The 12737-nt window shown below is 36.4% G+C and overlaps 1 protein-coding gene across 5 annotated transcripts in view; it reads right to left on the bottom strand.

Annotated features, from left to right (window-relative positions):
- utrn (utrophin) overlaps window positions 1-12737 on the bottom strand; it is a 262181-nt gene that overhangs the window by 46746 nt on the left and 202698 nt on the right. For all 5 annotated transcript variants that reach the window (XM_087805312.1, XM_087805309.1, XM_087805311.1 and 2 more), the window contains 2 exons: window positions 11661-11721; window positions 456-517 (listed from right to left, as the gene is read on the bottom strand). In XM_087805312.1, the coding sequence (XP_087661438.1) occupies window positions 456-517; window positions 11661-11721 (123 nt within the window). The remainder of the gene's footprint in view (window positions 1-455; window positions 518-11660; window positions 11722-12737) is intronic.

Genomic DNA, 12737 nt, shown 5'->3' with positions numbered 1-12737 from the left:
ACAATCACAGGATCTCAATCGTATCACTGCCTTCAGCATTCACACAATCACAGGATCTCAATAATGTCACTGCCTTCAGCATTCACACAATCACAGGATCTCAATGGTGTCACTGCCTTCAGCATTCACACAATCAGTGCTGCTGCACGACAGGACTCAGGCAGTTGCAGCTGAATCTTCGGGGACATTCGTCTTCGCTGGGAAACAGACTTTCTGTCGGTGAAGTTTGTTGGAGTCGACAGACGGGAAAGAAAGTTGCGGATCCGTCTCAGTGCAGCTCGGCCTCATTTGTCAGCAGCAACAGAGTCTCGCGGCTCAACAACACCCCGCTGCTCATTATGGCAGAAGAACACCAGGCTTCCTCAGATCATCCATTACTGTCACAGCCTCACAACCCCGTCACTTCCTGGCCAGCTGTCCCGGGTCTGGGACCGGGGTGGAGGTTCAGGACTCACCTAGGGACTGGTAGAGCTCCGTCATCTTGGGATGATCCCAGCAGGTGGTCTGCGTCTGGTGACTGCGAACGACAAGACGAAGCCACGTCAAGACTGGAACATTAAAAATGGAAGGATAACACAGTCGCCCACGCGGGTGCTTTGATGCAGACGTGCAGCCATGAATAAAACAGACGCCAGAACACGACTCTGTCGTTTAAGACGAGCTCAAGCGTTTATTCTTCAGGCTCATGCGAGAGACTTCCTGCCGAGCAGCTCCAGCTTCGCTTCCATCACACGCAGGACCGACGTCGCTGTAGATGTTTATTTGAGTTGTTTGTTCGGAAGGTCTTCCTTCAGATCCTCGTGGAACGTGAAGCGGTTGGGAAAGAAAGCGCCTTTGAAATGGCGAGTGTTTGTTTTTTTTCTACCGCGGCGCGAGCTCGCGCTACGAGTCGAGAGAAGAAATAAACAACAACTCATTGTGTGAATGCTGGGAAGCGGTCACACAATTGATTGAGATCCTGTTTTCTTCTGACCTAAACTTTGTTCACTACTACTTTTAATGTTATACTTCTTCTACTTTTAACTACTTATTCCACTACTACTTCTACTACTTATGCTACTACTACTATTAATTCTACTAATGATTCTACTACTACTGTTACGGTTCTATTGCTTCTACTTCCACTACTACTAATACTACTACTACTTCTAATTTTACAACTAATTCTACTACCACTTTTAATTTTCTACTTCTTCTACTTTAACTACTTATTCCACTAATACTTCCACTACTACTTCTACTATCTTTGCTACTACTACTATTACTTTTTCTAATAATTCTACTACTACTGTTACTGTTCTACTGCTTCTACTTCATTTACTACTTCCACAGCACAGCAGGGTCAGCATTCACACTGCATTTTCTTCCGGAAATGCACTCTTTCTAGTTTGAGGATGATTTATTGTGTGAATGCTGGGAAGCATTCACACAATGGAGATCCTGTTTTCTTCTGACCTAAACTTTGTTCCGCTTCTACTCCCACAAATTTTATCGGATTTGAACTGTTCAAACTTTTAATCAATTCAGCTCGTTTCTGAAATGCGGGCTATGTTCTATTTTTCTTTTATCTCTTCCACTCTTTCTTTTATTCCTCTTTTTCTACCCCATTTATTTCAATGGGGAAAATCTTCAATATATGTTTCGACTCCTTCCACTTTGACCTACTACTTCTACTTTTACTTCTACTTCCAATACTACTTCCACTACTACTTCAACTACTACTTCTACTACTAATACTTCTATTTTTTCAAATAATTCTACTACTACTTTTAATTATATACTTCTTCTAATTTAACTACTTATTCCACTACTACTTCTACTACTTATGCTACTACTACTATTAATTCTACTAATGATTCTACTACTACTGTTACGGTTCTATTGCTTCTACTTCCACTACTACTAATACTACTACTACTTCTAATTTTACAACTAATTCTACTACTACTTTTCATTTTCTACTTCTTCTACTTTAACTACTTATTCCACTACTACTTCCACTACTACTTCTACTATCTTTGCTACTACTACTATTACTTTTTCTAATAATTCTACTACTACTGTTTCTGTTGTACTGCTTCTACTTCAGCTACTACTTCCACAGCACAGCAGGGTCAGCATTCACACTGCATTTTCTTCCGGAAATGCACTCTTTCTAGTTTGAGGATGATTTATTGTGTGAATGCTGGGAAGCAGTCACACAATTGAAATCCTGTTTTCTTCTGACCTAAACTTTGTTCCGCTTCTACTCCCACAAATTGTATCAGATTTGAACCGTTCAAACTTTTATCAATTCAGCTCGTTTCTGAAATGCGGGCTATGTTCTATCTTTCTTTTATCTCTTCCACTCTTTCTTTTATTCCTCTTTTTCTACCCCATTTATTTCAATGGGGAAAATCTTCAATATATGTTTCGACTCCTTCCACTTTGACCTAATACTTCTACTTTTACTTCTACTTCCAATACTACTTCAACTACTACTTCTACTACTAATACTTCTATTTTTTCAAATAATTCTACTACTACTTTTAATTTTATACTTCTTCTACTTTAACTACTTATTCCACTACTACTTCTACTACTTCTACTACTACTACTATTAATTCTACTAATGATTCTACTACTACTGTTACGGTTCTATTGCTTCTACTTCCACTACTACTAATACTACTACTACTTCTAATTTTACAACTAATTCTACTACTACTTCTAATTTTAAAACTAATTCTACTACTACTTTTAATTTTCTACTTCTTCTACTTTAACTACTTATTCCACTACTACTTCTACTATCTTTGCTACTACTACTATTACTTTTTCTAATAATTCTACTACTACTGTTACTGTTCTACTGCTTCTACTTCATTTACTACTTCCACAGCACAGCAGAGTCAGCATTCACACTGCATTTTCTTCCGGAAATGCACTCTTTCTAGTTTGAGGATGATTTATTGTGTGAATGCTGGGAAGCAGTCACACAATTGAGATCCTGTTTTCTTCTGACCTAAACTTTGTTCCGCTTCTACTCCCACAAATTTTTATCGGATTTGAACCGTTCAAACTTTTAATCAATTCAGCTCGTTTCTGAAATGCGGGCTATGTTCTATCTTTCTTTTATCTCTTCCACTCTTTCTTTTATTCCTCTTTTTATACCCCATTTATTTCAATGGGGAAAATCTTCAATATATGTTTCGACTCCTTCCACTTTGACCTACTACTTCTACTTCCAATACTACTTCAACTACTACTTCTACTACTAATACTTCTATTTTTTCAAATAATTCTACTACTACTTTTAATTTTACACTTATTCTACTTCACTGTTTATTTTGTCTGTGATCTTGTGTTTAAAACCTGAAACAACAGCGAGTGAACTTGGATTTAAAACGTTTCGAGCTGCGATGCTGTCCAGGGTGTCCGTTAGACAGCGCGAGGAGGAAGAGATTCTCTCAACACAGCGTGAAGAAGGTTCAAACCTCCTCACTTTCACTTTCTTCTATTTGCCCAAGAGAATCTTTTTGAAGCTCAAAAGGCGAGAAGAATATCAGCTGACGGAGCGTTTAGCAGCAGATAACGCGGCGGCAGCGTTCGTGAGCGAGAGAATATTAAACATCTGGAGAAAGTGAGAAGAAATGAGGAGAAAGAGAAGAAACCATCGTTTGTTCTATTAACTAGAGTTCAGTGAAATAACAACCATGGATTTCTTCATGAATTCTATCGTCTTCCCTCAACTACAGCTGGAGGTCTTCACTCCAGGAGGTCCCAGCAACGTTTAACGAGTAGAAAGAGGAGAGAAAAGAGAGTAGAAAAAGCAGAGAAAAGAAGGTAGAAACAGCAGAGAAAATAGAGTAGAAATAGGAGAAAAAGAGAGTTGAAATAGCAGAGAAAAGAGAGTAGAAATAGCAGAGAAAAGAGTCGAAATAGCAGAGAAAAGACAGTAGAAATGGCAGAGAAAGTAGAGTATAAATAGCAGAGAAAGGAGAGTAGAAATAGCAGAGAAAAGAGTAGAAATAGAAGAAAAAAGAGTAGAAAGTGCAGAGAAAAGAGTCGAAATAGCAGAGAAAAGAGAGTAGAAATGGCAGAGAAAGTAGAGTAGAAATAGCAGAGAAAGGAGTAGAAATAGAAGAAAAAAGAGTAGAAAGTGCAGAGAAGAGTTGAAATAGCAGAGAAAGGAGTAGAAATAGCAGAGAAAAGAGTCGAAATAGCAGAGAAAAGAGAGTAGAAATGGCAGAGAAAGTAGAGTAGAAATAGCAGAGAAAGGAGAGTAGAAATAGCAGAGAAAGGAGTAGAAATAGAAGAAAAAAGAGTAGAAAGTGCAGAGAAAAGAGTAGAAATAGCAGAGAAAAGAGTAGAAATAGCAGATAAAAGAGTAGAAACTGCAGAGAAGAGAGTAAAAACAGCAGATAAAAGAGTACAAATAGCAAAGAAAGGAGTAGAAATAGCAGAGAAAGGAGAGTAGAAATATGAAAGAATAGAGAGTAGAAATAGGAAAGAATAGAGAGTAGAAATAACAGATAAAAGAGAGTAGAAATAGCAGAGAAAAGAGAGTAAAAATAGCAGAGGAAAGAGAGTAGAAATAGCAGAGGAAAGAGAATAGAAATAGCAGAGAAAGGAGAGTCGAAATAGCAGAGAAAGGAGAGTTGAAATAACAGAGAAAAGAGAGTTGAAATAACAGAGAAAAGAGAGTTGAAATAGCAGAGAAAAGAGAGTTTAAATAGCAGAGAAAAGAGTAGAAATAGTAGAGAAAAGACAGTAGAAATAGCAGAGAAAAGAGAGTAGAATTAGCAGAGAAAAGAGAGTAGAAATAGCAGAGAAAAGAGAGTAGAAATAGCAGAGAAAAGAGAGTAAAAATGGCAGAGAAAAGAGAGTGGAAATAGCAGATGAAAGAGAGTAGAGATAGAGGAAGGCGAGCAAGAGTTTGTGGAATGAAAGTGTCAGAGTCAGGACGACTGAGCTGTCGCAGTGAAAAAGAGTCTTCGTCAGGATGTTGGACACTTGGAATCGACCCAATGATGGTGATAATGGAACTTTCAGGGGTCGGTTCTGAGTCAAATACTCAGCATCCATACGGACTCCATACGGGAGGAGGACCCGGGGCAGACCCAGGTCACTTGTATCTTATAACTGTGGAACTTATTTCAACTAGTATCGACTCTGGAGTCATTAAACATCAACTAGTGTCGACTCTGGAGTCATTAAACATCAACTAGTATCGACTCTGGAGTCATTAAACATCAACTAGTATCGACTCTGGTGTCATTAAACATCAACTAGTATCAACTCTGGTGTCATTAAACATCAACTAGTATCAACTCTGGTGTCATTAAACATCAACTAGTATCAACTCTGGTGTCATTAAACATCAACTAGTATCAACTCTGGTGTCATTAAACATCAACTAGTATCAACTCTGGTGTCATTAAACATCAACTAGTATCAACTCTGGTGTCATTAAACATCAACTAGTATCAACTCTGGTGTCATTAAACATCAACTAGTATCAACTCTGGTGTCATTAAACATCAACTAGTATCAACTCTGGTGTCATTAAACATCAACTAGTATCAACTCTGGTGTCATTAAACATCAACTAGTATCAACTCTGGTGTCATTAAACATCAACTAGTATCAACTCTGGTGTCATTAAACATCAACTAGTATCAACTCTGGTGTCATGTAATAAATGTTCTTCAAGACGCAGTAACTTCTCATCATGACCATGTTTTACACTTTATTACTTTATAAAGTTGCTCTGAAATCTGGACGAACGAGAGGTTACGAGAGTCCATTATGACGTAATAATGGCTTCACTCCTCCTCCAGCTGTAATCACTCTTTGTTTATACAAGAGTCCCTTGGAGGTGGAGACCATTAACGAAGCGCGGTGACAAACACTTGACCAATCACAGCAGAGGAAAAAGATCCTTAAGCGACATCACTGATGTAAGAACATTAATATTAGTATATATAGTATATATAAGTAATATTAGTATATATAGGTAATATTAGTATATATAGTATATATAAGATATATTAGTATATATAGGTAATATTAGTATATATAGTATATATATGATATATTAGTATATATAGGTAATATTAGTATATATAGTATATATAAGTAATATTAGTATATATAGGTAATATTAGTAAATATAGTATATATAAGATATATTAGTATATATAGGTAATATTAGTATATATAGTATATATAAGTAATATTAGTATATATAGGTATTATTAGTATATATAGTATATATAAGTAATATTAGTATATATAGGTAATATTAGTATATTTAGTATATATAAGATGTATTAGTATATATAGTAAATATTAGTAATATTAGTATATATAGTATATTTAAGTAATATTAGTATATATGGTATATATAAGTAATATTAGTATATATAAGCAATATTAGTATATATAGTATATAAGTAAGATTAGTATATATAGTATATATAAGTATTATTAGTATATATAGTATATATTAGTAATATTAGTTTATATAGTATATATAAGTAATATTAATTCAATTCAATTCAATTTTATTTTAAGTGTCTTATCATAACAAAGTTATCTCAAGACACTATACAAATAGTATATATAGTATATATAAGTAAGTAAGTAAGTAAGTTATATTTATTTATATAGCGCTTTTCGAGACCAGGGTCACAAAGCGCTTAAACAATCAAAACAATACTCAAAAAAGAGTACATACTTTAAAGATCAAAATAATACTGAGAAGTAATATTAGTTGATATAGTATATATAAGTAATATTAGTATATATAGTATATAAGTAAGATTAGTATATATAGTATATATAAGTAATATTAGTTTATATAGTATATATAAGTAATATTAGTTGATATAGTATATATAAGTAATATTAGTATATATAGTATATAAGTAAGATTAGTATATATAGTATATATAAGTAATATTAGTTTAAATAGTATATATAAGTAATATTAGTTGATATAGTATATATAAGTAATATTAGTATATATAGTATATAAGTAAGATTAGTATATATAAGTAATATTAGTTTATATAGTATATATAAGTAATATTAGTTTATATAGTATATATAAGTAATATTAGTATATATAGTATATAAGTAAGATTAGTATATATAAGTATTATTAGTATATATAGTATATATTAGTAATATTAGTTTATATAGTATATTTAAGTAATATTAGTATATATAGTATATTTAAGTAATATTAGTATATATAGTATATATAAGTAATATAAGTATATATAGTATATATAAGTAATATTATCAGAGAGAACATGCAACAAAATCAACTACTATTTGTCTTATTTCTACATCTGTGAAAACAACAATACAGTGAATAAAACAAGGATCTTGTATTGTATTGTATTGTATTGTATTGTATTCTATTGTATTGTATTCTATTGTATTCTATTGTATTCTATTGTATTCTATTGTATTCTATTGTATTCTATTGTATTCTATTCTATTGTATTCTATTGTATTGTATTCTATTGTATTGTATTCTATTCTATTGTATTCTATTCTATTGTATTCTATTGTATTGTATTCTATTGTATTGTATTCTATTCTATTGTATTCTATTCTATTGTATTCTATTGTATTCTATTGTATTCTATTGTATTCTATTGTATTCTATTCTATTGTATTCTATTGTATTGTATTCTATTGTATTGTATTCTATTCTATTGTATTCTATTCTATTGTATTCTATTGTATTCTATTGTATTCTACTCTGAACGATACAAATGTGTTTTCCAAGAAACAACCTTCATAGTTTCCTTTTAAGCAAGAGAACAGACAGACATGAAGTTTGACATTTGCAAACAAGACGTTTGATAATAAGTGCAGTTTTCTCTTGAGCAGGTGAAGATGTTCGAAGATTAGCTTTAAAAACGTAAGTCGACTGAAGAGAATCTCAACCAAACACAACAAGAAGATAATTGCAGGCGAAAGAACATTATGCAGCGAAGAGACAAAGATCAGCGTCAGACCCGGAGAGGGAGTCAGGAGATCAGACCACACACGGTAACACAACAACACACACTGTAACACAACAACACACACGAGGACAATATGTCGTGAGAGAAGAACAACAACACGTCGTGAGAGAAGAACAACAACACGTCGTGAGAGAAGAACAACAACATGTCGTGAGAGAAGAACAACAACATGTCGTGAGAGAAGAACAAAATGTTGTGAGAGAAGAACAACAACATGTCGTGAGAGAAGAACAACAACATGTCGTGAGAGAAGAACAACATGTCGTGAGAGAAGAACAACAACATGTCGTGAGAGAAGAACAACAACATGTCGTGAGAGAAGATCAATAACATGTCGTGAGAGAAGAACAACAACATGTCGTGAGAGAAGAACAACAACATGTCGTGAGAGAAGAACAATAACATGTCGTGAGAGAAGATCAATAACATGTCGTGAGAGAAGAACAACAACATGTCGTGAGAGAAGAACAACAACATGTCGTGAGAGAAGAACAATAACATGTCGTGAGAGAAGAACAACAACATGTCGTGAGAGAAGAACAACAACATGTCGTGAGAGAAGATCAATAACATGTCGTGAGAGAAGAACAACAACATGTCGTGAGAGAAGAACAACAACATGTCGTGAGAGAAGAACAATAACATGTCGTGAGAGAAGATCAATAACATGTCGTGAGAGAAGAACAATAACATGTCGTGAGAGAAGAACAACAACATGTCGTGAGAGAAGAACAATAACATGTCGTGAGAGAAGAACAACAACATGTCGTGAGAGAAGAACAATAACATGTCGTGAGAGAAGAACAACAACATGTTGTGAGAGAAGAACAACAACATGTCCTGAGAGAAGAACAACATCATGTCGTGAGAGAAGAACAACAACATGTTGTGAGAGAAGAACAACAACATGTCCTGAGAGAAGAACAACATCATGTCGTGAGAGAAGAACAACATCATGTCGTGAGAGAAGAACAACAACATGTCCTGAGAGAAGAACAACATCATGTCGTGAGAGAAGAACAACAACATGTTGTGAGAGAAGAACAACAACATGTCCTGAGAGAAGAACAACATCATGTCGTGAGAGAAGAAAAACAACATGTCGTGAGAGAAGAACAACAACCCGCCGTGAGAGAAGAACAACAACATGTCGTGAGAGAAGAACAACAACATGTTGTGAGAGAAGAACAACATCATGTCGTGAGAGAAGAACAATAACATGTCGTGAGAGAAGAACAACAACATGTCGTGAGAGAAGAACAATAACATGTCGTGAGAGAAGAACAACAACATGTCGTGAGAGAACAACAACAACATGTCGTGAGAGAAGAACAACATGTCGTGAGAGAAGAACAACAACATGTCGTGAGAGAAGAACAACAACATGTCGTGAGAGAAGAACAATAACATGTCGTGAGAGAAGAACAACAACATGTCGTGAGAGAAGAACAACAACATGTCGTGAGAGAAGAACAACAACATGTCGTGAGAGAAGAACAACAACATGTCGTGAGAGAACAACAACACGTCGTGAGAGAAGAAGAACAACATGTCGTGAGAGAAGAACAACAACACGTCGTGAGAGAACAACAACACGTCGTGAGAGAAGAACAACATGTCGTGAGAGAACAACAACAACATGTCGTGAGAGAACAACAACAACAACATGTCGTGAGAGAAGAACAACAACACGCCGTGAGAGAAGAACAACATGTCGTGAGAGAACAACAACAACATGTCGTGAGAGAAGAACAACAACACGCCGTGAGAGAAGAACAACAACACGCCGTGAGAGAAGAACAACAACACGCCGTGAGAGAAGAACAACAACATGTCGTGAGAGAAGAACAACATGTCGTGAGAGAACAACAACAACATGTCGTGAGAGAAGAACAACAACACGCCGTGAGAGAAGAACAACAACACGCCGTGAGAGAAGAACAACAACACGCCGTGAGAGAAGAACAACAACACGCCGTGAGAGAAGAACAACAACACGCCGTGAGAGAAGAACAACAACATGTCGTGAGAGAAGAACAACAACACGCCGTGAGAGAAGAACAACAACATGTCGTGAGAGAAGAACAACATGCCATGAGAGAAGAACAACAACACGCCGTGAGAGAAGAACAACAACACGCCGTGAGAGAAGAACAACATGCCATGAGAGAAGAACAACAACATGTCGTGAGAGAAGAACAACAACATGTCGTGAGAGAAGAACAATAACATGTCGTGAGAGAACAACAATAACATGTCGTGAGAGAAGAACAACAACACGTCGTGAGAGAAGAACAACAACATGTCGTGAGAGAAGAACAACAACATGTCGTGAGAGAAGAACAACAACACGCCGTGAGAGAAGAACAACAACACGTCGTGAGAGAAGAACAACAACACGCCGTGAGAGAACAACAACAACATGTCGTGAGAGAAGAACAACAACACGTCGTGAGAGAAGAACAACAACATGTCGTGAGAGAAGAACAACAACACGTCGTGAGAGAAGAACAACAACACGTCGTGAGAGAAGAACAACAACATGTCGTGAGAGAAGAACAACAACATGTCGTGAGAGAAGAACAACAACATGTCGTGAGAGAAGAACAACATGTCGTGAGAGAAGAACAACAACATGTCGTGAGAGAAGAAAAACAACATGTCGTGAGAGAAGAACAACAACACGCCGTGAGAGAAGAACAACAACATGTCGTGAGAGAAGAACAACAACACGTCGTGAGAGAAGAACAACAACACGCCGTGAGAGAAGAACAATAACATGTCGTGAGAGAAGAACAACAACATGTCGTGAGAGAAGAACAACAACATGTCGTGAGAGAAGAACAACAACATGTCGTGAGAGAAGAACAACAACATGTCGTGAGAGAAGAACAACAACATGTCGTGAGAGAAGAACAACAACATGTCGTGAGAGAAGAACAACAACACGTCGTGAGAGAAGAACAACAACATGTCGTGAGAGAAGAACAACAACATGTCGTGAGAGAAGAACAACAACATGTCGTGAGAGAACAACAACAACATGTCGTGAGAGAAGAACAACAACACGCCGTGAGAGAAGAACAACATGTCGTGAGAGAACAACAACAACATGTCGTGAGAGAAGAACAACAACATGTCGTGAGAGAAGAACAACATGTCGTGAGAGAAGAACAACAACATGTTGTGAGAGAAGAACAACAACATGCCGTGAGAGAAGAACAACAACATGCCGTGAGAGAAGAACAACAACATGCCGTGAGAGAAGAACAACAACACGCCGTGAGAGAAGAACAACAACATGTCGTGAGAGAAGAACAACAACACGCCGTGAGAGAAGAACAACATGTCGTGAGAGAACAACAACAACATGTCGTGAGAGAAGAACAACATGTCGTGAGAGAAGAACAACAACATGTCGTGAGAGAAGAACAACATGTCGTGAGAGAAGAACAACAACATGTTGTGAGAGAAGAACAACAACATGCCGTGAGAGAAGAACAACAACATGTCGTGAGAGAAGAACAACATGTCGTGAGAGAAGAACAACAACATGCCGTGAGAGAAGAACAACAACACGCCGTGAAAGAACAACAACACGCCGTGATAGAAGATCAAAAACAAGACACTTACTTGATGTAATACGGAACTTTGTTCTGAGAAACCGCTCGTTGCCATGGCAGCTGCACAGACGCTGCAAGAAGAAAATAAACCAGCATCAGATGTTGTGACGATTAGAATGTTTGTCGACTTGTCGCCGACGTGAGAGAATCTGCTCAGAGATGTTTCGACAGATACTCGTTTCATGGAGACTTAAGTGAAGAGTTTAGACATGAAAACACTCGTGTGAGACTCAGATTTACTGTAAATATTTCTACACTGTGATAAAGATGTGAAACCAGGGTTTGATTGACATTCCTGGTGTTGAGAGCAGACGTGATAGAACCTCAGCACATGAAGACCTGAAGACCTGAAGACCTAAAGACCTGAAGACCTAAAGACCTAAAGACCTAAAGACCTAAAGACCTGAAGACCTGAAGACCTGAAGACCTAAAGACCTAAAGACCTAAAGACCTAAAGACCTAAAGACCTAAAGACCTAAAGACCTAAAGACCTAAAGACCTAAAGACCTAAAGACCTAAAGACCTAAAGACTTAAAGACTTAAAGACTTAAAGACTTAAAGACTTAAAGACTTAAAGACTTAAAGACTTAAAGACTTAAAGACTTAAAGACTTAAAGACTTAAAGACTTAAAGACTTAAAGACTTAAAGACTTAAAGACTTAAAGACTTAAAGACTTAAAGACTTAAAGACTTAAAGACTTAAAGACCTAAAGACTTAAAGACTTAAAGACCTAAAGACCTAAAGACCTAAAGACCTAAAGACCTAAAGACTTAAAGACTTAAAGACTTAAAGACTTAAAGACTTAAAGACTTAAAGACTTAAAGACTTAAAGACCTGAAGACCTGAAGACCTGAAGACCTAAAGACCTAAAGACCTGAAGACCTGAAGACCTGAAGACGTGAAGAACTGAAGACCTGAAGACCTGAAGACCTGAAGACCTGAAAATCCTGAAGACGTGAAGACCTAAAGACCTGAAGACCTGAAGACCTAAAGACCTGAAGACCTAAAGACCTGAAGACCTGAAGACCTAAAGACCTAAAGACCTAAAGACCTAAAGACCTAAAGACCTGAAGACCTGAAGACCTG

This window comes from Callionymus lyra, chromosome 13 (genome assembly GCF_982586985.1).
Source record: "Callionymus lyra chromosome 13, fCalLyr1.hap1.1, whole genome shotgun sequence".
Lineage (NCBI taxonomy): Eukaryota > Metazoa > Chordata > Actinopteri > Syngnathiformes > Callionymidae > Callionymus > Callionymus lyra.
This window is presented reverse-complemented; position numbering and strand designations above follow the sequence as displayed.